The 24783-nt window shown below is 38.8% G+C and overlaps 2 protein-coding genes across 2 annotated transcripts in view; one reads left to right on the top strand and one right to left on the bottom strand.

Annotated features, from left to right (window-relative positions):
* LOC126293327 (CDK5 regulatory subunit-associated protein 3) overlaps positions 1-5150 on the bottom strand; it is a 69061-nt gene extending 63911 nt beyond the window's left edge. Inside the window, exons 1-2 of the mRNA XM_049986513.1 lie at positions 5064-5150; positions 4711-4885 (exon numbers count right to left, since the gene is read on the bottom strand). Coding sequence (XP_049842470.1) covers positions 4711-4885; positions 5064-5066 — 178 coding nt within the window. The 5' untranslated portion in view covers positions 5067-5150. The remainder of the gene's footprint in view (positions 1-4710; positions 4886-5063) is intronic.
* A 449-nt stretch (positions 5151-5599) lies between these two features.
* On the top strand, positions 5600-22970 carry LOC126293328 (guanosine-3',5'-bis(diphosphate) 3'-pyrophosphohydrolase MESH1). The gene is made up of 3 exons (XM_049986514.1): positions 5600-5768; positions 14152-14351; positions 22237-22970. Exons 1-3 carry the CDS (start codon positions 5600-5602, stop codon positions 22462-22464), a joined length of 597 nt encoding a protein of 198 aa, XP_049842471.1. The 3' UTR covers positions 22465-22970.
* The last annotated feature ends 1813 nt before the right edge of the window (positions 22971-24783 follow it).

The following is a 24783-nucleotide window of genomic DNA, read 5'->3' as shown; positions in this document are numbered from 1 at the left end:
ACAAGAATGTGCAAGTCACCAAAGTTTTGTCACATGGCACCTGCTGGCCAATAATGCCATTCAGTCACTTCATACAGGGAAGGAACTGGCCAAGGACTTGGAATAAGTCCTGATTTACAGAAACCACAGAAAACCTAAATCAGGGAAATATTGAACCTACAGGTATAATTCATCTGCCTTGATCCATTATATGATCAAAATGCCTGACTTAAAACCAGTCACTGAAATCCAAAATACACAATAAGAAGTAGTACAGCTATTTTAATGATATAACAATTGTTCGGTTGTTTGGGGGGAGGGGGGGGGGGGGGGAATGTCTGACATTACACAACAACACCTTTTCTATCCTCAAGGCTAAGACATACTAGTCAATAACTACCAGTTTAAAAACAGTTTTTAAACACCACTAATTTATGTGAAATAATACTCATATTACTACCGCACTCAGAAATATTAAGTATTTAAAAATTTATAAAGCACAGTGAAATTAAATTACAATGCTACATTAAAAATACAGAATTCTTCGAGATTTCCCCAGTTTTTCCAAGTAAAATGTAATTCTCTCGGAATTCTCAATTTTATAGAAAAATTGTCACCCTGCAATTGTTACAGGTTCCAACACATCTACACTCTACATCATCATCCCACAGCATGTGGCAGTGGATGCTTTACATATCACTATCATTTCCCCTTTTCCTTAGCAACTCACGAAAAATGCAGGGAGCTATGACTGCTACAGACCCTCCACCAAGATCTAATTTCTCGGAGTATCACACCAAAGCCCATTTTGAAATATAGATGTGGGAAGACATTGACTGACTGTTTGAGAACTGTATGCTATCAAAATCTGGACAGTAAACCTCTCCGCGATGCGCAATGGCATTTTTGGATTGTATATTTAGGAGCATCTCTGTAATGCTCTCACACTTACTAAACAAACCAATAGGAGCTTAATGAAACATTCTGTACATCTTAGTATCTCCTCTGCCTTCTTTATTAAGTCTACCTCACAGTCACCCCAACATTGATGAGCATTACTCAAGAAGTCACCAAACATGATTTCTGCAAACAACTTCCTGTGGTGAATGAATTACACTTTCTTCAGTGAATTACAGTAAATAGGGATCAACTTATACCAAGTTAACTACAGTATGCATCCCTACCATCCTACAAACCATCAGAACACCAACCCCAAGAAACAACAGTTCCCCACAGGACAAACATTCCTCCCACCCTTAGCTACCCAAACTATAATTCATCAATTTCCACAACCTACCTAGGGTCTTTCAAAGATCTCCTAAAATTAAAAAGCTCAGTATACACCTCGCGGCAAAAGGAATACTAATCCAAGACACACCTATCACTCTCACTTGTCTCACACACAAAAAAACCAAATAGAAGAACAATAACACCAATGGTATGTACAAAACTACATCCTGTATGGCAAGTCTCGATTGCTCAAATCAGATAGGCCTACTAATGAACCTCCAAGCATTATCACAATGGCAGCTCCACTTATACAGATCCCTGGTTTGAGAAGCAGGAACTTTTGTCAGTTTCATCATTTCACCACACTGGTGACACCTATCATACTCCACAGTTAGACCATACAATGTAAAAAATTTATAGTTGCAGCCATATCCTCACCCCTCACAGCCACTACCACCACATGACTATTAAATTTAACATTCAGATGCATACCTATGAACAAATGACATACACAAAAAATCAAATCCCACAAATGAATAAATTTCAAATTATGAAATAGCAATTCCAAAACCAAAAACAAAAGCAGCCTGCAACTACCAATGCTAAATAACTCACTGCCAACAACAAATACCAGCTCTGGGGGGAAAAAAAGAAAAGACAAGAAAAGACAAAAAAAGAAAAAAAGTTCAATGATACCTCAGCGACATCGCACAACGTAACAGAGTTGTGACATGGGTAAAGAGCAACAAATGGTATCACAGCTATCTACCTATTCATTCATAAACCATACCAGCGAGTTTTGGAAAATGTTCATAATATTATACTATTACACTAGAGCATACTTGATGAAATCATAATCATGAAGCATTTTCAAAGATAGAGACAGCACACTATTTGAGACTGAATTATTGTTCCTGGATTGCAGTGATCTCATTATATGAGCTGATGTTCGTAATCATGTCCTTAAAGTCACGTTGAATGTGTTGTAAAGTTGGCCAATGCCTCCTGATAGCAGCATTCCTCATGTGACTAAACAACAATGATGAGTAGCCCATTTCTTTCTATCTTGTTCTCTGTAGTTCACAGTTTCTCACTGTGAAAGGTTTCTGCTCTTTCATGACTGCTTTCTGCTGCCATATTTAGGTGTCATTTTGTACTCCATTTTTCTTCTGTATCTTGTAAAGTTACCTATTACCCCTCTGGTTTATTCAGTCTTTTCCCCCTTCTGTCTAAGTAAAATTACTACAACATGTACTGGAAAACAATTGCAGGTGACTCGAATACATAGGAAGGGTAAAAGAACAGACCTGCAAAATTACAGATCAATAACCCCAAATCTGGTTTGCTGGACAATCCTTGAACATATTCTCAGTTCAAATTTAATAATCTTTCTTGATACTGGGAAGCTTATGCTCACGAATCAGCATGGCTCTGGAAAGTACTGCTCATGCGAAATTCAGCTTGCCATTTTCTCACGTATATACTGTGAACTATGGATGGAGGGTAACAGACATACGACATATTTCTCCATTTCCGGAAGACATATGACACAGTGCCCTCTGCAGGCTGTTAATGAAGGTACAAGCATATGGAACAGGTTCACAGATATGCGAGTGGTCAGAGACTTCTGAAGTAATACGAGGGTTGCCCAGAAAGTAAAGCACCACATTTTTTTTCTTCAACAATTCTTTACTGAACGTAATGAGAATTATGCACCCTATTTTTCCATGTCATCTCCATCTCGTTCTATGGCCTTCCTCCAGTGTGGAACAAGAACATGTATGCCCTGTCGGTACCAATCCTTGTCCTGGTGGCAGACCCAGTGCTTCACCAAATGAATCACCTCCACACCATCCTCAAAATGTCTCCCATGAATGGCTTTCTTTAATAACATGACAATCTCATGACAACATCAGCTTGCTGCAACATGTCAGGTGTGACAGCCATGGATGGTCTCCTCAACCACTGCAAATGGTGTAGCTCCACCAAACCGCCTTCTGATGACTTCACCCTCTGTGTCCAGTGACTAACTGTACTTCTCAATGCTTTGCAATAGCATTTGTGAATATACCTCCCAGTTTCTTTCTCTGCAGTGAGAAATTCAATGACGGCACATTGCTTGTAACGTATGTCACCTACAGACGCTATTTTTAAACTGTCCTGCAGCTACGCTATCTGTCGGAAGTGAAAGAAACTTGGCGCACTCACTCAGGAGACTTAAAATAATGCATACATAACATTTCGCATTCGTAGCATTGCTTTCGGCTGAGGGGGGAAAAAAAACGTGGTGCACTGTCTGGCCAACACTCATACAACCGATATGTTGTCCTCAACAGTGAGTGTTCATCAGAGACAAGGGTTTAATCAGGAGTGCCTCACAGAAGTGTGACAGAACCGCTGATGTTCTCTTAATATATAAGTGATTTGAAGGCAGGGTGGGTAGCAATCTGTGGTTGTTTGCTGATGATGTTGTGGTGTACGGTAAGGTGTCGAAGTTGAGTAACTGTAGGAAGATACAAAATGATTTAAACAAAATTTCTAGTGTGAATGGCAGCTAGCTCTAAATGTGGAAAAATGTAAGTCAATGCAGATGAATATGAAGAACTAGACTGTAACATTCAGATATAGTATTACTAGTGTCCTGGATGACACAGTCAAGTCATTTAAATATCTGGGAATAGCACTGCAAAGCAACATTAAAAGGAATGAGCATGTGAGAACTGTGATAGGGAAAGCAAATGGGTGACTTCAGTTTATTGGGAGAATTTTAACCACTATTAAAGGAGACCACTTATAGAATGCTAGTGCAACCAATTCTTGAGTGTTTGGGATGTGTACCAGATCGGATTGAACAAAGACATTGCAGCAATTCAGAGGCGGGCTGCTATTGGTAGGTTTGAACAAAATGTACAGGTGACGGTCTTTTCGAGGGACACTATTGAGAAAATTTAGAGAACCAGCATCTGAAGCTGACTGCTGGATGATTTTACTCCCGCCAACATACACTAGAGGTAAGGGCCATGAACATAAGAAATTAGGGCTCGTAACAGAGGCATATAGACAGTCGTTAAATTTCCCTTGCTCTATTTTCGAGTGGAACAAGAAAGGAAATGACTGCTAGTCCCCTCAAATACGCACCATAAGGTGGCTTGCAGAGTATCTATGTAGATGTAACATGATCAGCACCACACTACAGGCTGCTATTAACATACAAATGAAGTATTGTGTGTTATTCAGGTACATATACAGTCAGACATTAATTGTCTCCATAATTCCTTGAACATGACATGTTAAATGTCTGCAACACGAAATATAGAAGTTGTTAGAAAGGCCAAATAAATCAGAAACAAATGACCGGGCCCCATCTGATGCCTGGGATTATTCATATTAAATAATATTGAAAAGGCACGATATAGTCGTGAAAAAATGCCATGCCAGCCATGATAGTTACCAACATACATGAAACCACGCTGTGATTGTGGGGCAAGTTGTTTCACTTACAGGATCCTGAAAGAAGTTTCGCAATTCCATCATGAACAGGCATGTCTTGAATAGCGTTGTTTATTCTTTCTCTTACAGTCAAAACATGGTTCTGCCAGTCACGATTCACGTGTCGTCTGCTTATCATCCAGTCCAACAGTTTGTTCGTATGAATGTCAATTGGGATGTTCTGGTCCTTAACATGAAAAAGTAACAGAAAATTCAGAATACAATTCCAAATACACATATCACATTCATAACATCTGGTAGAATTTATTATAAACTGGTAATGTTTATTAGCAAACCGGGTTAGCTCTACGTTTCATGTGTGTTGTAAGTCAACAAAATTAAATGACAATTAAGCATCAACTCACCATTTTAGTTTACATCCAATCCGTCAAACACGTAAACCTCCCACTGACAACAAACACGTCTGTCACCACCAAAGATGTAACTCAGCACCTCCATCACATACAAGCGCAGACTTCCTTTCTACGCCCATATCTCGCTGTGCGAAAGAAACCGGGGCACAACATGAATGGAAGTCGATAATACTATCGCGGAGAAAGAAGAATTGTTGAACCGTGTGCGAATGAAAGAACCTACTTAAAGAGATCGTTCAGTTCAGACACTATAATTCAAGGCATTGAGCAAACATTGTCGACCATCGTGTTGAACGTCCCGGTTCCACGCACTCGATTTGAAGAAAGTCAAATTGAGATTGATTTGTTAAAAGATCCAGTGTCTTATTTTCAGTATGTATTAGCGATTATTTAAAGATGCACAAAATTGTTTATCCTAAAGAGTCATCAATAAACTAGTTGAGTATCTAGTTGGGGCAGTGTTTCTTGATTACGCACTTGAAGTTGAATTTCGTTGATAGAGTCTTTGGTGTTATTGTGCAGCGTCAATGTACTGTAACTGCAAATTGCATTCTTTGAACATGTCGAAGAGAGGAGAGGAAGCAAGTGGTGATGTTACCGCTAAACTTATCCAATGCACCAATTTTGCAGCGGTGAAACATAAAGACCAGAGAAGGAAAGACCCAGAAAAAACTCCGTATATCAATCATCCAGTCGGTATGAACTGTCATTATGTATTTCTCTTGCATATGTGTTTGTCGGCGTCCACACAGTAATGTTCTTACAGAATCACACAGTAAAAGTTAAAAAAAAAACTAACGTTTTGAGTTACTTATATTACAGTTTCCGTTGGCCTTATGAAAGAACGTTAACTTTGTCGCAATAAGCCGAAATAATACTCTTGCCCATGAAAAATACAGTGCTCAGACTCAGGAGAGTTAATTTTATTTGACTGATTATTCGCTATGCATGGTTTTTTTTTTTTTTTTTTTTTTGTACATTTATTTATAGAACTACCAGCAAAATGTAAATCTAGATCAGAAGTAGGCGAATCTACTATGCAGAAAGGCTTGAATTCTGCACACCATATGCAGGAAAGGATTTTCTATGTCCTGTAGGGGTAATAACTGCCAAAGTGTTGAAACTGAGGCCACAGTTCGATGATACTGGTTTCCTAAGTATCAGTCCTTGCTAAAACATATACTAGGCCTACTACTGTATAGAGGACCGTATCCACCTCTGTATATATGTACTGCCTTATGAAGAATGTAGTCAACAATCAGCAGTTGGGCAGGCCGCAGTCAATTATGTGTAATAGTGAGATTGTTGCAATGAATTTTCATACCCAACCATTTGAGATTTCACATAAATCCATTGTTTTCTCAGAGGACAATCAAGCACAAAGTACCCTGTAACAAAATTCTTTGGCATTTGGCTGTGAGACAAACTGAAATGGATTAAAGATACTGAGTATGTTAGTAGTTAGCTAAGTTTAAGATACTATGGTATAAGTGTGTTACAGGCATGCACTAGTATGGAAAATGTTAAACATGCTTATATTCAGACACATCGCATCCAGCAGTATTCAGTATGATTAAAGTTCAAAAGAAAGCCATTAGAATAATAAATGGAAGTAAAATAATGCTGTAAATCTACTTTGACAGAACTTTGTTTTTGCTGCTAAGCATTTGTATAAAAGAAACCATTTTAATTTAGAAAGCAAATGCAGTAGATAATTTGAATAAAATTCCTTTCTCAACAAACTTGTAGAGAAAAAAAAAAAGGGCGCGCACACACACACACACACACACACACACACACACACACACACACACACACACACAGAGAGAGAGAGAGAGAGAGAGAGAGAGAGAGAGAGAGAGAGAGAGAGAGAGAGAGAGAGAGAGTCACATGGACAAGCTTGCCTCCCTACATTGTGCTCAGGAAAGAGCTGGCAGTCGACTGAGCACTATGTAGGAAGACAAGCTTTTTTCCTTTGTGTGTGTGTGTGTGTGTGTGTGTGTGTGTGTGTGTGTGTGTGTGTGCGCGTGCGTGTGTGTACGCGCGCCCGTCCATCCTACAAGCTTGCTGAGAAAGGAATTTCATTCCAAAAGGTAGGAAAGCAAAGTTCTGCACCTTTTCTTTGTGTACCTCTCGACCACGCAGCACTTCTGCCTTTCGGTGAGTCATCTCCTTTATTCCTAAATGATTTGTTTTTCTCGACTAGAACTTTCCTTACATTATAATCTGTTTGTGTATTATTTTGTATAGTTTATTTTTTATTATTAACAGAGTCACTGTGATTGATTTATCATTCATCTGTTGTACAATGTACATTGTGCGGAAGTTTTCAGTGTTTGGTACAATGCCTTCTATTGAGATAACATACTTAATTTTGTACAGTATTTGTTGTTGTCATCATCAGTTCTAAGACTGGTTTCATGCAGCTCTCCACACTAATTTATTCTGTTCCAGACTCATCTGTGCATAAGTACTAAAATATACATCAATTTGAATCTGTTTACTATATTCACCTCTTGGTCTCCCTCTACAGTTTGCCCTCAACTCTTCCCTTCATTGGCAAATTGATATTTTCTTCACATCTTAGGATGAGTCCTAGCGACCAGTCCCTTCTTTTAATCAACTTGTCACACATTTTGTTTTTTTCCCAATTCACTTCTGTACCTCCTCATTAGCTATTCACTTTACCCATCTGATCTTCAGCGTTCTTCTGTAGTACTGCATTTTGAAAGCTTCTATTCTCTTCTTGTCATAACTATTGTCCACATTTCACCTGCATGCAAAATTACTCTCTACACACATACCATCAGAAAAGACTTCCTAACACTTAAATTTAAATAAGTTAACAAATTTATCTTTTTCATAAATGCTTTTCTCATTCCAGCCAATCTGCATTTTATATCCTTTCCGCTTTGGCCATCATCAGTTATATATTGCTGCCCAAATAGCAAAACTCATCTTCTACTGTTGATATCTTGTTTCCTAATGCACTTCAGCTACACTCCATTACCCTTGTTCTACTATTGTTGGTGCTCACCTTATAACCTCCTTTCAAGAAGCTGTCCATTGCAGTCAACTGCACTTCCAAGTTCTTTGCTATCTCAGGCAGGACTAAAATGTCATCAGCACAACTCAAAATTATATTTCTTCTCTGTGAACTTTAACTCCTTTCCTATATTTCTTCAGGCTTTGCTTTACTGCTAGCTCAATGTACAGATTAAAAACACAGGGATTGGCTGCAGTTGTGTGTCCCTCATTTGTCAACTACTGCTTCCATTTCATCACCTTCAGATCTTAAAATTGCAGTCTGGTGACATACAAGTTGTAAATAATGTTTCAGTCCCTATATTTTGTCCCTGCTATTTTAGATTTTAAAGTTTTTATTGTTCTTTCATTTATTCATATAACATTTTTAATTATAAACAATTATGCAAAGGATAGATGGCAGATATATAGAAATGTTCGATATGACTAGTTGGCTTTGACTAGTCACAGGAAACGTATGACAAGTTCCATAAGCAATATGACGTCTATAACATGATTTTATTGGCAGTTTTTTCAAACAGGCTAAGGTATAAATCAATCTGCAACCACCATCAGGTTGCTTTAGTGCCACATTCGCCAATTTTGCCATCTCACAAACTGTCACCTTGCAACCCAACCTAGACCCCGGGCAAAGCTACAACAAATCGGTGTTACCACAACCAGTTTTATTTCATCCCCCCCCCCCCCCCCCCCCTAAATTGGCATCACCGACTAAGAGCAAAATTGTGAATATATGCATCAAAAGGTGACATACCAGCAGCCACCGACATTGTCACTGAGCAAAGCCAACAACTCGTTTCGAACATTCCTCTTGACCCTAGATTGCTAATCATCATGAAGACAACACATTGAGTTGCAGGCAGGCACATTGAAAAGCTTCTTACACATTTAGCTTTAGCCAGGGCATTCTTCAGAAAAGAAAACAAAACAAAACACGACACCAGACACATTCACACAAGCAAGCACACCTCATACACACTGGGCCACTATATCCTTCTGGACATAGTTGTCATGTGTGCGTGAGATGTGCTTCCTCATGGGAAAGTGTGTGTGTTTTCCTTTTCTGAAGAAAACTTTAGCCAAAAGCTTATGTGTAATATTCTTTTGTCTTGCTTGTGTGCAACTCAACTTTGTCTTCACGGTAAGTAGCAATCTATCCTTCTCATAACATTGTTTACATTCTAAATAGATCATTTTGAAAAATGAAATACCAAGCAAGGATTCCCTTTGCCAAAGCCTTTCTGCGTTCCATCCATTTCAGATTGCAGACTTCTTTCATCCCCAAGATTTAAATCTTGTTCTACACATTCTAATTCAGTACCACTGACTTTTAATTTATTACCAGTATGTTTCTTATTAAATTAGGAAATTCATACACTTTTGTTTTTTGAACGTTCTGATGTCATTGAGAGCATCATTGGCTTTTCTTGCCATCTGTGTTGATTTTTTTATCTGTGATTTGTGTGGTGGTGGTGTCAACAAACAGTAATTTTTCCAAATTTTGACACACCTCAGGAAATCATTAATGAAGATAAGAAGAAGGAGCGAGCCTGATATGAGGGTTGGAACTTAAATAGTGGCAACTATTTATTCACAACCTATAGAAAAGAGTTACATGTTTGCACCTGTTACCGTCCTTCAAAGTAATCACCAGCATTGTGTAGAACCCATTGCCAGCGATGTGGAAAGCATACTATGCCGTTAGCAGAGCCTGTTCTGTTGATAGTGCGAATGGAGTGGTCTACTGCCTGTCGAATCTCTGGAACAGTTCTAAAGCGAATGCCACAAAGTGGTTCCTTCATCTTCGGAATCAAATCAAAGTCACTACAGAAACATGCTGAAGATTAGATGGGTCAATCACGTAACTAATGAGGAAGGACTGAACAGAATTGGAGAGAAAAGAAATTTGTAACACAACTTGACAAAATAAGGTATCAGTTGATAGGAACATTCTGTGACATCAAGGGATGACCATTTTAGTACTGGAGGGAAGTGTGGGGATGATAATTGTAGAGGGAGACTGAGAGATGAATACTGTAAGCATATTCAGAAAGAAATAGGTTGCAATAATAGTCTCTTACCAGTAATATTTTTGAAGAACGTGAAATTCCAATCTGTTCACTTTGTTTTCCAGGTAAGACTCAGATGATGGGATAACAGAAGCATCCGATTTGACCCCTCTGCTATGAACAATGACGTCACCAATATGGCTGTAAGACCATTCACAACAACTCCCATACTGCTCCTAAGACATCATCATTTAAAGATGACAACAAACACAAAAATAGATCGAAAAACCACCAAACAGATATTCTTCCAAAAATATAATGAAACTAATGGGACAAGCGGAGGAAATTGGTGGTTTTTGGGTGTGGGAAAACTAAGTATAAACACATGCCACTACACCAAATGACGAAAAACACTAAAATGACAAGACCGCACAACCTTCCCAAATTCCACTACACACAAAATCCACTGGAATCGATCACTTCCCTTGACCTATATAGGTCAACAGAAACAACCTATACCACACTATAAATTTCAAAAATTTCTCCAACACCACACTTTACCCTACCACAGAAAAAGAAAAACCCTAAAAAATCAAAATTGGAATCAAACACTTCCCATGACCTGTTATCCTTATGACACCTCCCCATATAGCTGTCCCTGGTCAGAGACTCTGGAACTTTAGTAAGCCTCATTTCTTCATGACACACTGAACGCTTCACAACTTCAGCCAACAGGCCAAATAGCTGAAGAAATTTTTGTCAGAGACAACGCGCTGTCCCCCATCATTGCCGACAACCGTAAACTGTTGACTTTGTCAGTCATATCAATACCTACCAAAGACATAAACAAAGCAATTTACCAAAATTCACACATGACGAACAGAAAAAAACTACAATAATGTTGGCTTAACAAAACCAAAATCGTTAACTCACTGAAAAATATTCTGCTGAAAGCACAGTCACCACCTATACCACACACGTGCAATGCTACCACACAAATGAACCCTATATGCCACATAACACGCTACCCATAAATGCACCACCAGAGAGAACCACTGACTGCAACAATACACCACCTATAAACACGCCACACACACACACATATTAAACCAAAAAGTCACCTAACACACAACACACAAACGCACCACCAGAGAGCACTACCAATCACATCATAACGACACCTACAAACACACCACTCTCACAAACTAAACTCCGCGACATCGTGATGTCACACACCACAACAGCCTTAAGTCACAGGTCAAACGGGTGGAATCGGACACTTCTGTTGACCCCAGATGACTCATTTGCCACCCCTTTTATTTCTGATATCTCTAATTTATCTAATAGGGTTATATGCTCAACAGTGTTGAATGTCTTTGACAGTTGTAATTAATGTGAGTTATGTGGTCACTTCATCAAGTGCTTCAAGAACAATTTTCATACATTGTCCTTTTTTTTTTTGTAAGTCATAGTTGCTGTAAATTTTGGCACAACATCTGTGCGGAATTTTTGTGTGTGTATTTATCTATAGGCTGTTTAAGGTAGCAAGTATTTTATTGTTACAAATATCAAACTACTTTGTTATTGCAAGTGCTCTATCTTCATGTTTTTTTTTTCTTTTTTCTTTTTTTTTTCCTGTATAGGTAGTACAGTATATTAATAATTATGTTGTCATGAAGCCCATGCCATTGTGAAAATGTGATATGTTTTTTAGCCTTCATTAAGTCACTTAAACAGTTTAAAAACAGCAACACTAGAAGGAGAAAAGTCTTGCACTGAGCCTAAGTGAGTGAGACATTCTGCCATAAAAAAATCTTTAACCTGCTACGTAATGATGTGGCATATTTTTCACTGCGAAAGTGTATTATGATCATAAAACTCATTCCAAATAATAGTCATAAGTAATGATCAAGATCCATACAACACGTAAATAGCTAAACTGAACTGTGAGAAAAGTTAAATAACTTTAATTTTTTTTTTACATTTACACATTACAGTAACTAAAAAACTTACCCAAACGTTTGAATGTACACATACTAAAGTGCATAAAACAGTTTACGTTTACACATTACAGTAACTAAAAAACTTACCCAAACGTTTGAATGTACACATACTGAAGTGCATAAAACAATTCCCAGTCAAAAGTAGCCAAGTAGTATCAAAACAGATACAGTTTTGCAAAGCTTTCCATTGATCACACAAGAGCACTCACGTGCAAAAGGTCATATTCCATGTAACACTCATAATATGTGACACAGTTACTAATGACCACATCATTTGGATTTGCTAAAAAATTTATCCCAGGAGTAGGAGTTGGCCACCTATAAATCCTGTACCCTTCTCTTAAACTTACTTTACACGTAGTTTAACTTTCTAAGGTAAGAGACAAGTTACTGAATGTTTCTTCCTGAAAAACTGACATGTTCCTGGACTAAAGTGGGCGACTTTGTATTTATGAAGATTTTTCTTGTGCCTAGTATTGCTTGAGTGACCTGAGCTCTTTATTTAAATGAGTATATAACAAATTTCACTAAAGCACATATATACTCGGAAGCAGTAGCAAGTGAAATATGACTGAAAGCAGTTACTCATTGCAACAACCAATTTCAAGCTTGCTTTGTAAATAAAAGCATTTTCTGTGGTATTTTGTAAATTGGATACACACGTTTGTATATTTTTTTGATTGTTTTAGGTTAAAAACAACTGTTTCTTTATAAAGTTGGCCTGCAAGCTACTTATGGTGTTTACATAATCTGCTCCTTCCTTTATTGCTAGCAGTGGTTGGTATCGACTGCACTGTGCAGATTTTGGCATTTTGCATTATTTCCTGCGCTGCACTGTGCCCAGTGATGAATGAAATACATTTGAGAAACTCGATTGTAAATAGTGCAGCGCAGGAAATGACACATAATGCTGGAACCTGCCAAGTTCAGATATGAAATGAAGCCAGTAGACACCAACCACTGCTAGCAAGAAGGGAAGGAGCAGATTATGTAAAGAAACACTGACTGTACAAACAATGTGGATCCAATTTAGACTACCACAGAGATGCTTTGTAAATAAAAGCAAAACACGTCTGGTATAATTCTTTTTAATTAGATTGCAGTCAGCTCAAGACAGATAACCTTTAATAACAAACGTTATTGTGATTAACATGCTCAAATGCATTTGAGAAGACACGAACAATGACAATAGCGTAAATTTTGTCATTTTAATATACATAGCTGTTGCAATCGTAGGCTAGTGACTTGCTTTAAATATTCAGAAATGCCCATGTCACAAAATGAGAAAGACCTAATATCCTATGATAATATCAACAAGTAACAATTAGTCAAACTAGTACAAACACCTGTGCATAAGAATCTGTAGGAATATGACATGGAATGATGATGTAGCCTTCAGCTGCAGGTAAAGCTGGTGTTAGAGATTGGTTTGTTGTTAGAATACTAGGAAATGAGATTGCCTACAAAATAGTCATTTGATCTATCCTGGAATACTGCTAAAGTGTGTGTGGGACCCAAGCCAAATATGACTAACAGGGGATATTGAAGATATACGGAGAAGAGCAGCAATAATGGCCACAGATTTGTTTGATCAAGGGGAGAGTGTCTCAGAGATGCTGAAGAACCTGAACTGGAAAACTCTTGAAGATAGATGAGAAGTGCCCACAAGAAAGTTTACTTACAAAATTTCAAGAACCAGCTTTAAATACTGAATCTAAGAATATATTACAGCCCTGTATGTTTCTCTCGTGTAGGGATCATGAGAGCAAGATTAAGTACAGAGGCATTTGAGCCGTATTCTTCCCCAGCTCCATATGTGAAGGGGTCAGGAAGAAACCTGATAATTTGTACAATGCAAAATGGTCTCTGCCATACACTTCATAATAGTTTGCAAAGTATGGATGTAGCTGTAAATGGATAGCTAGTATAAAAACTCTTCATATGTCTCTTAGTTTGTACATGAAAGTACATTAGAATGTGCACTACAATTGAAGCATTAAAAACTAACATTCCATATTACAGGTGTAGCATACATCTTGACACATGAAGGTAGTGTCACAGATGTGGAGGTCATTATGGCCGCTCTGCTGCACGACACTGTTGAGGATACAGACACATCATTTGAAGAAATAGAGGAGCTGTTTGGACAGAGAGTGACATCTCTTGTGCGGGAAGTCACGGACGACAAAAGCTTACCAAAGGAGGAACGAAAGAGACAGCAGGTAACATAAAGCTAATTATGTTTTGTAGAATGACCGAAGTGTGTTCTTTATATCCTGTGTATGATTTTTTTTTATGACAGAAGGCTGAAATACTGAACTCAGTCTCCAGAAATTGTTTCACCATGGAAGACCATAATGCAGTTCCTCCTTTCGATTGTCACATTAATCCCAAAATGGTGAATATTGAGATAAAGGATTGTGGAATAAAACATTGGGTAAAACTGGTCAGCAGCAGAAAGACAACTGGACCAGATGAGATAGCTTGTTCTGCTAAGATAAGCAGAACAACTTTCTCCCCTTCTAGCAGTATTTTATCGTAGGTCACTGGAGCCATGAAGGGAACTTAGTATTTTGAAAAAAGTGCAGGTCAGTCCTGTGTTCAAGATATGCCATCAGATAGGTGATGTGACGTTCCCGTGTGGTGGCAATTTGTCAGTGAGCTGTGATTATCAGATATTATGTAGCTCACATTTTATTTCTTGTGACTACGGATACTAAAAGGATCGGGCTGCTGTTTCAGATTCTATACGGTAAGTGCTGGAAGCCAAAAATTTAGCACAACCACCATGTGCCTAAATTAATACAGCAGTTCTCAGATATGTATCCCATATATTTTTCAACTCAATCACAGTAGTAACAATAAATGAGAAAGCCTCAGGCTGTAGTTATGGTGTTACAAATTTTATTGATAATAGATTTTGATGCCTCATATTTCATCCTGGTGCACCTGTATGCATACTAAAAACATTTTTTTATTACATACATCAGTGCACATACAACATAATTTCTTGCAGAGTATACATTGTCACCTAACCGGTGTACCTTTCTCAAGATTAGGTTAGAGGTCTGTGCTAAATCCTAATATAAAGGGATTATAATTAGTAATAATTAATACCAATACTAGTTCTGTAGTATTTTCTGTCTTTAAATGTTTGTCATTACGTATTGATATTACTCAATTTCAGTATGAAGTTAACCTCTATGTATTGGGAGTGCATAGCTGTTCTCTAATGTACAAAACAACTTTATAGTGTTGCCAATGATCTGTACACTGGCCACGAATAAATATTGATTGTGCAAGTGCACTGAGGTACGATGATGACTAAGTATGCACCACAGGTTTACAAATTTGAAATATGAAATTGTTAGTATTCACCTATGGTAATGTCAAAATAAAACGAATCAAAAAGTTTCTGTTTGAGGGCGTTACTGCAGCATATATGCATCATGTGCATCTCTGATGTGAGTATATAAACATTGACATTTAGGCAAGGAATCAGTGTGGCATTTGTGTCATTCCAAAGTGTATGCAGTAAATACAGAAACATGAACTGTGGTGAAATTACTACCAAATGCACATGAGCATGACCAACATATTGTTCTTTTCTTGCCTGCTGGAGAACAAACACCAGTAGACAGTCATCAGAGAATGAAGAATGTGCAAGGGGCAGCGTGTCTGTTGAAAACCATCATTGTGTGATGCCAACTGCGACAAGGGGTTCTGCTGCTTGATGATAATGCGCAACCCAATGTCTCAAATGACTTAATGCAGAAGTTACGCAAACCCTAGTGGGAGACACTTGAGCACGTGCTCTACAGTCCTGCTCTCTCCTCTGTGTGATTCTCACGTCTGTGATCCCTTAAAAAGAAAGCATTGAAGGGTCCATGATTCCTGGAGGGTGAGGATGAGCAGCAGGCAGTAACAGACTTCTTCATGCAGCAAGACATCTTGTTTTACGAAACGAATATCTTTAACTTGGTGCATCAGTAGAATGATCAGGTCATTTACTCGTGGTGGTATTTCCTGATTGGCATATGGATTCTGGCCTGTACGGCGTTCTAACAGAAACTTTTTTTATCGCCCCTTGTATTTTCTGCCTCACATTGTTAACATTACACATTGTTACTAGTCACTTTTCTGGTGAATTGAACCTAAATGTGTTGGGAGCGTAACTACTGTATTAGAAAAACCAGGGCTGCCGTAGGTTTGGGAAATCAGGGAATATCAGGCAATTTCAAACATGTAAGGGAAATCAGGGAAATTTGGAAAAATAAACTGAAAAAATCTCATTTTTGTCTCAATAGATGAATTGATTTTTTTTTTTTTTTTTTTTTTTTTTTTTTTTTTTTTTTTTTTTTTTACTGAGGTGTCATGTCATCACTGGCTGGGTGCAGCTGAGTACATTCACCACTTCCTACTTGCCATTAGCCTAGCAGCTGCCAACGAGAGGTAGGGAGGTGTGAGGAGTCGTTTGTTTGGATCTGATTCTCAGAGACTGTAGACACAGCTGCTGGAGACAGGGGTCATGTATGCACAAGTTGTGTCTGAATGAATGTGTGTGCAGTCTCGTTTTATGACAAAAGCTGTGGCTGAAAATATAATTGTGAGTGTGTGATGATCATTTCTATGTGCCTGTCTGTGGCTCATCAATCATCTGTATGGTCGGTTGCTACCGATCCTCATTATTATTGATTCCCAGAGCATTTGAACTAGTTATCTGTTGCATGGATTGATCACCGTGCTCTCATTTCATCATCATGTTGTCTGTGGCTCATGAATAGCTGACCACAAGAGTGGATTTCTGTGACAGGCCAAAACTGCTGGCCATTTCTGTGGATATCTGCAATGGATCGGGCCCGCTGATCTGAAACCATTTGGTTCCCACTAACATACAAACCCTGCCTATCAGATCTAGTCTCGCCGATTAGCCCACAGGCCGGGTCTGTTTGTGTGTGGCGTAATGCAGCAGATTTTCATAGTACGTGGACCCAGGACTGTGGTGCTGCTTAGCATGCCAGAGACCATGAGCGATGGATTTCAGGAAATGCAACTGTCTTACCACAAGCACGTTGTAGAGTGTGGTGTTTCTAAAACTTTTGTTTTAGAACATTTTGGCTCTTCAAAAGTAGTTTATATAGTAGAAAGTATGGACAACCTAGAAGAAGAAAGTTGTCAGTCGCTGATGGTTTGTACGTTAGGTACTCATATATTTCTCAAAATAAAAATCACACAATACAGTCTGTAAAATAATAGATATAACATAGTGGGTCTATAACTGATGATAACGAGCATAGTAGAACCAACATTCTTTTGGCGGTCACCTACAATATTGGTTTACACAGTTGTTCCCCACCTTATACACTTCTTTCAAGAGGCCTACTTTTTTCTGAGGTTGTTTCTGAAATCAGTGAAAGTATTTTAAGTCTGTCCTGCAACTCTTAAGAAATACGTATTTTTGTTACCAAATGTGTTTTGTTTTATTGAAATAAAGTAACATCTGTGGTCTTAATGAAACACACATACCATTTGGCTTGCTTTCTCCGTCTAAAAACAGTTCATTTCAAAAGATCTTGATGTTAGTACAAGGTTTTTGCTCACATAAGGCACCATCTGTTAGCAAGTTTTTTTAGAAGTTTCCTCATTTGCACTGTTGTTTCTTGTGGCGAAGTTGCAAAGACCGACTGTCAACTTATGTCTTAACTTACCTCTGAGATCTCAAAAATTGTCAGGGAAAAATGCTAGAACTTGTCTGGAAATCTGAGAAATATGAGGGAATTTCACTTGGGAAAACTTGTGGCAACCTGGAAAAAACATTTATGATATTAAATAAGCCTTTATAATGGCCATGAGTAAATATTAAGACATACCATAAGACAGGTCAACTGGGTAGGTTACAACTTTGCAAGAAATTATTTTATGTTCTATGTGCAATGATGTATGTAATCTTAAAAAAGATTTTTATTGTGGGCACAGGTGCAACTGAGGATGAGGCTTTGATATGATTATACACTGCAGCCTGACGCTATTTTACTTATTACTGTATGCAGCTGCATTCCCACCAATCACTATGACAGATTATGAAGATATGTCAATTAGAGCACTCTACACATTAAACAATGCTTTAGAAGAAACAGTGCAGAATTACTTGACTCCCAATCCCAATGTAACTGTACAGTTGACAGTTCAAAATGCAACACAAAGAATCAGTTTTGGCAGATCTCTGAATGTCTTTTGTTCATTGTGGTGTAGTCAGCATTGTCATGACACACTGTTTACTTCATGTCACACCCCACAGGACATTGTAGCACAGAACAAATGCAATGTCTGAATGTACTGCAGTTCATGATAATACTATCATCACTGTCTCACCTTGAAGATGTCCAAAATCCATCCATACTCTTTCACATGCAGAAAGATGACAGAAACTTCCAACAGTTTATCCATCCATACTCTTTCACATGCAGAAAGATTACAGAAACCTCCAACAGTTTGTTTCCAAACTATTTAACTAGTAAATGATTCCAGCTATCGCACTCATCGTTAGTCATCTAAATAAATGTTGGTTAACACATTACTCTACCAGAGTGGCAAGTTACACCATAATGTGCTAATTATAGGTCTCTATGAGTGTTGTTGATCTGTTGTAGAATTATGAAACATTTTTTATGCTCACACATTGTAAAGTTATCAGAAAATGAAAAATTTCGTCTACATAAATCGGGCTGAAGCCCTCAAACAGAGATCTTGAGAAACTCGGTTCACGCTATTCATCCACGAGATCCAGAGCACTGTAGAATAAGGCACTCAGTTGATGCCATGTATCTTGATTTCCAGCATTCAATATAATTCTGCATTGTCTTTTAGTGTTCAAAATATTAACTTACTGAGTATTGGACCAGGTTTATGATTTGATACATAGTGTGTGAGACTTTTTATTGGCACTCATCATACTGTTGGTTTATAAGATCCCCTTTGCTCCTTTTCCTCTTCTTTAAAATTTTGTAGCTTAGTTCTTATTAGGCTTTAGTCCACAGCTGGAATAGCATATAGAAATACTTCATCTCTTTGTATCCCCTGTTTGTTTACATTCTCATTTGTGTAATGTTTGTGGGTCAGGTACCACATGTGTTCATTGGTCCACCATTTAGACCATACTTGAATCAACTGAAATTGCTGTGACATGAAAACATTAGTCTGCTTGTTATGTGCTACACTGTGGAGGCAGAATCACTTGTTCTGAAAACTGCAGGTAACAGCTTGAAGATTGTGTCTCCACTAACGTGCAAGCAGGGCCTGTGAGTTTGTAAAATCAGACGGAAGTATCCGTGGTCCAATGCTATAATCCACTAGAGTGTGGCCAGCTTATGCTAACAGAAAACTAAGTGCTGTAGAAACATTTTGTGTGCTTGCAGGAAATCAACAAACATTTGGAAAACTTCTTGCAATATCCATTACTAGTCACCTTGTACATCTGTCTCTCGTCAAAATAGACCATATTTAGTGCCCATAAGCTCAGATATCCTTCCTGAAATCGTGATACTTAGTACCCTGTTGTGAGAAATGAATGTCATGTATGTTACATGTTTCTATGACCTACATAAATACTATCAGGCAGTGGAGCACTTCAAGAGTATATAGAAAAGTGTTTCATTTTAGGTTAAGATGTTGGTGTCCTTCCATATTTTAATATCAGTTAACAATGAGTACTTGCTCTGTTCATTTGTAGTATTTACCAGGAGTGGCATGTCCAAGCAAACAACATCGACTTTGTTCAACAAGTATCTGCATTGTTTCTGACACTTAATTTTATGAATTACATATATGGAACGATTTGACTAATCTGTTGATGCTCATTGCATCTCATGGCATTATTTTGGATGGCAATGGAAACATATGAGTAAAACATTTATGAAATAAAGCAATCGTTCAACACTGATTATTGAAAGCAGTTACCTGAGTAGACAGAAGTGGGGAGGTGATAAGGAAAGATGCACGAAGCAATGAAAGGGTAGCAGGTAGGTCTTTCACCAGATGATTCAGTAGCTGCACAAGACAAAGAGATTTCAGAGGGTAGAGCATATAAGGCAGAGGCGAACAAGAATTCAGATGATGAACCAAAGAAGAGGGGAAGAGGGGAAAACTGTGAATGCAGTGCATTTAAATAGCAGGGAAGTCTCACTGCTTGGACTTAGTTTTATATTGCACATTTCTCAACAACACAGATAAAAAATTTAATTGTTTATGGTGCTGAAAACATAATTTTTATCTGGTACAAAATGTCAGTATATGGACAGATGCAGACAATTCCACTCAGGTGTAATTATGACTTATTTATGTGATTCTTCAGTTTCTCCTGGCGTATTTCTTGCTCGAACAGTCCACGAGTGTGCTGCCAGTCCTTAGTGTCCAACAGGCACAATATTTCGGTGATCAGAAATGTCACCATCGTCAGCACACCTGACGGTGGCGACATGTCTGATCGCCGAAATATTGTGCCCGTTGGACACTATGGACCAGCAGTACGCCTGAGGACTGTTGGAGCATGGCTTATTTAGTTTTGTAATCAAAACGTTTTTCACACATACATGTTCCTTCAAACATTGTTGCACTTTTGCAATCTCATTATGGAGATGTGGAAACTCTTCCTCTGGAAAGCAATGTAGACGCCGTGGACAGTTTTGACATTAAAGGGATTTGTCTTCAAAATGGGAATCACCTTGCAGATCAATCTTTCACATCTGCTCATGCACAGGGGCAGTTTCAACTGAAATGGGAATCAGTCTCAAAAACAGATGTAAGACTGATTGACAATGACCTCAAAATGTTTAGAAAACTATCGTAATTCTTTCAAAGCCACGATGAATTCTTTAGACCTCTTGTTTTCTGTAACACAAGTGAGCTTAGGGAATGGGACTGTTTTTTGACAGAATGTGTTCTGTCTATAATGTGATTTTCTTTTTAAACACATCCCCATCAAATCGGAAAGAAAGTTATTTCTCACATTGCAGTGTCTTACTGTAGACAGTGTGCAGTCAAGTGGACTTAAAATGCAAGGTCTGCAATCCATTCCAGACATTCTAATTTTCATTCCTGGACTTTTCTTTCATTCCTTCAGAGCAAGTTTTAAATTGAAAAATCATTCCAGTCACACCCCTTGACTTGACCAAGATACTTTGCAGTAATGTATAAAGTCTCCGTACACTTTGTTCAGTTTCATTGAAAACTGTTCCAGCTGACAGTGGAATAATGCGTGCAACTTCAGAAATTTTACTATTTGTAGCACCAACTTCTTCACGTGTTGCATGCTAACAAATTTAGCACAAATGGCTTCTTGATTACAGATCAGTAAATCCCATCTGTCAATCATTGTAATTACTTTCTCTTTCATTGTCAACTAAATCTTTAAATTCTTTCTGCAGGCTATTGTAAAATCATTTCACAGTGAATTTGTGGTTCCCGTCATATATGCAGAAATTCTCATCTCTCTTTTGTCATTCCCATTCATTGTTTAAGGCTCCTGGCATCACTAGATGCCTCTTTTTGTGCAAATAGCCACTGCACCTGTGACCGTCCTGAGTAACGTGAAGAAAAAGCACTGACACTACGATACTGTTGAACTGAAGAGAGTTGTGCGGACCGAAAAATACCACACTGCAATACGCAGTGAAGTGTCATGCTGAGCCAGGTATGCCCGAAAAGAATCAAAGCCAAAGAGGCCAGGCCTCAGTCAACACAAAGCCTGCAAAACCTGCACGTGTGAAGTTTGGCATGCCACGGCCAGCAGTAATGTAGGAGATAGAGGGAGGGAGGGAAGGAAAGGAGAGGAAGGAGATGGTGGTGAAGAGGAAGACAGAGAAGGGGAGAGTAAGGAAAAGGGTGGAAGATGTGGAGGGGGGGAGGAGAGAGTTGTTGTTTAGGTGAAGTTTTATGAATTTATTGTAGAACATGTAATAAAATAATATTTTACAGTTGAATTGAATTAAAAATGTGTCAGTCATTTTTCGTATCCTCCTAGGGGAAATTTTAGTGGTTTTTACCTCCTCTCAAAGTGTTATATTTTAATTCAATAAATTCTGACAAAATTGTTTTGCCTGACAATTACAGGTGGTGCACGCACCGACATCTAGCCCCGGTGCAAAGTTGATCAAGCTGGCAGATAAACTGTACAATCTGAGGGACCTGGAACGTGCGACGCCAGATGGCTGGTCAGAGAAAAGGGTCCACGAGTACTTCGTGTGGTCGAGGGATGTGGTGCGGGGCCTGCGTGGCTCCAACGCTGCACTGGAGGCGGCTCTCGATAAAATATTTCGGAGTCGAGGCATCGATTTGTGATTTGCGGTGATTGCTTACAAAGTAGTCTTGTGCTGCAGTAACAGATATCGAGATTGTGCTGTGACAGTGTTTCCTGGAAACCAAAGTCTCTGCTACTGAAACTGAAGCATAAAATTGGTTGTGTTGCTACTGCCATGTGTGCTGGACATAATAGTACAAATTAACAAATAAGGCAATACTTTTCCTTTGTATGATGGTGCTGTTTCAGTGTGTGGGAATGGTTCTCCCTTCACTATGTGGTTTCTTTGTAATTGAAGTCCTTTACTGTGTGCATGCCACTATTAAAAGCGGAATGTCTCAGTGCAAAACAGATTGTCATTTGTATTTGTTGAGATTTCTATTTTACCAGATGTTACATAAATGAAAATACTCCGGAGTTATGTAATGAAATAATTATCAGGATGATTGGTACAATGCAGTGCTGATGTCATTTCATAAGAAAGATAAATACATTCCTATTCTAAAAATTTATAAAATGTATATTTGAATAAACATTTTGAAATATATATACAGCAGTGATAATTTACTACATCAGTGTACATAGCATTAATACAAATTTATCCTCCTGAGCGAGATAACACAATAGTGCATTGTGTTTGTATTCAAGAGAATGGCGGTCTGAATCTCTAGGTTTACACTTAAGGCAAATAAATACTTTGGTCAACATTCACCATGATTTGCTTTGGACAAATATGTCAAATAATGGCAAAATACTCTCTCTCTCTCTCTCTCTCTCTCTCTCTCTCACTCTCTATTGGAGACCACTCGCGAGTAATAAACTTTGTGAAATCAAGCGGACTCCCACCAGGTGGCATTGCTCCCACTGCCTCTCCGAGCAGGAATCTAGCATTCTCTGCCGTCTTTGAATCAACCATACCAAGCTTCCCTTGGTTTTTTACTCTGAGCTGCCCCCCCCCCCCCCCCCTTTGCAGTTGCGTGGTCCCCCATTTACCCCTGTGATCTGTAGTTTGCTGAACTCCTGATACCCTTGGGATTTCATACTAAATACGTGCTCTCACCTTTCTTCTCCTGGGTGTTTAGCAGATGATCCTTGCACAGTTATGTCCATCCTCAGTTTGGTTTTCTTCACAAAAGTGATTTGTCCTCCCATATTTATGTAGGTGAATTTCCTTCTGGAACTGGTATCTATCAGTGTTTGTGTCAGCTTGGGAGGTCTCCAGCCTCACCTCTGTGCCGTCCAGGTTTTTACCCCCTTTTCCCTACATTTTGTGTAGTCTTTTGTGCCATTCCCCCCCCCCCCCTCCACCCCCCTCCCCCTCCCTTTCTTGTGTCTTTTCCACCTTGGGTTGCCACGCCATGTGGCAGTCACGGCATGGTGTGGGGACTGGGATGGGTCAGTGGCAGTGCTGGTACATCGTTGTGTGTAGTGCCTTTGGGATGCCCCCTTCTCTTACTGCTGGCCCAACATATTTTTTGCCTCTTTGTTCGCACATTTTCTTTCCCCATTGACTGTACTGTAATGCTCGTGTTGTTCCTCCCTTAGTTTCTGTCACCTTTGGTATGGGACTGATGACCTTTCTGTTTGGTTCCCCCCCACCCCGATCAACCAAATAACCATCTCTTTGCATCATGTACTTGACATGGTCATGAATGCTGTTCAGTTGTTGCAAGAACTCTTCCATTTTTACATGGCCATTGGGCCACATAACAAAGGTATTATCAACATAACAATAAAAGAAATTTGTTGGAATAATGTCAAAGGCAATGTCCTCAAAATTCTTCATAAATAAATTTTTTTATGGATGGAGCTAATGGACTTGCCACAATGTCCATCTGCTTTAAACACAGCCCAGCATGTAAGAAACATGACTATATCAAGACGTGCACAAGCTATCATGTTAAGGTGGGTGTTTGGTACATTCATACAAGAGAATGAGAGGAGGAGCAGAAGTTGTCACGCAGATATGATTTCCGGTTGTGTTTGAAGTTAACCTTATTATGTATTAAATTTTTTTATATCACTGGATAATATGACATAAATACTTACTCTTGCCCTCCCTCCTCTACAAACCACAGTCAATTTTTGGCTTTATCAAGCAAACTGCTCAACAGCATTCTGTCCTTGGCATCTTCTTCCCTTGCTCAAAATATCTGAAGATTCGTGGCCACCTGGTCCCTTCATCTTAGTTTTGGTTCTCCTAAAGGCCTTCGCCAACAGCCTTGCCGCAGTGCTAACACCGGTTCCCGTCAGATCACAGACGTTAAGTCCTGTCAGGCTGGGCTAGCACTGAAATGGGTGATCATCCGGTCTGCCGACTGCTGTCGGCTGAGCGGGGTGCACTCAGCCCTCGTGAGGCA

The sequence above is a fragment of the Schistocerca gregaria genome, chromosome 10 (assembly GCF_023897955.1).
Source record: "Schistocerca gregaria isolate iqSchGreg1 chromosome 10, iqSchGreg1.2, whole genome shotgun sequence".
NCBI classification, from domain to species: Eukaryota; Metazoa; Arthropoda; class Insecta; order Orthoptera; family Acrididae; genus Schistocerca; species Schistocerca gregaria.
The sequence above is the reverse complement of the archived record's forward strand: the minus strand, read 5'-3'. Positions and strand labels throughout refer to the sequence as shown.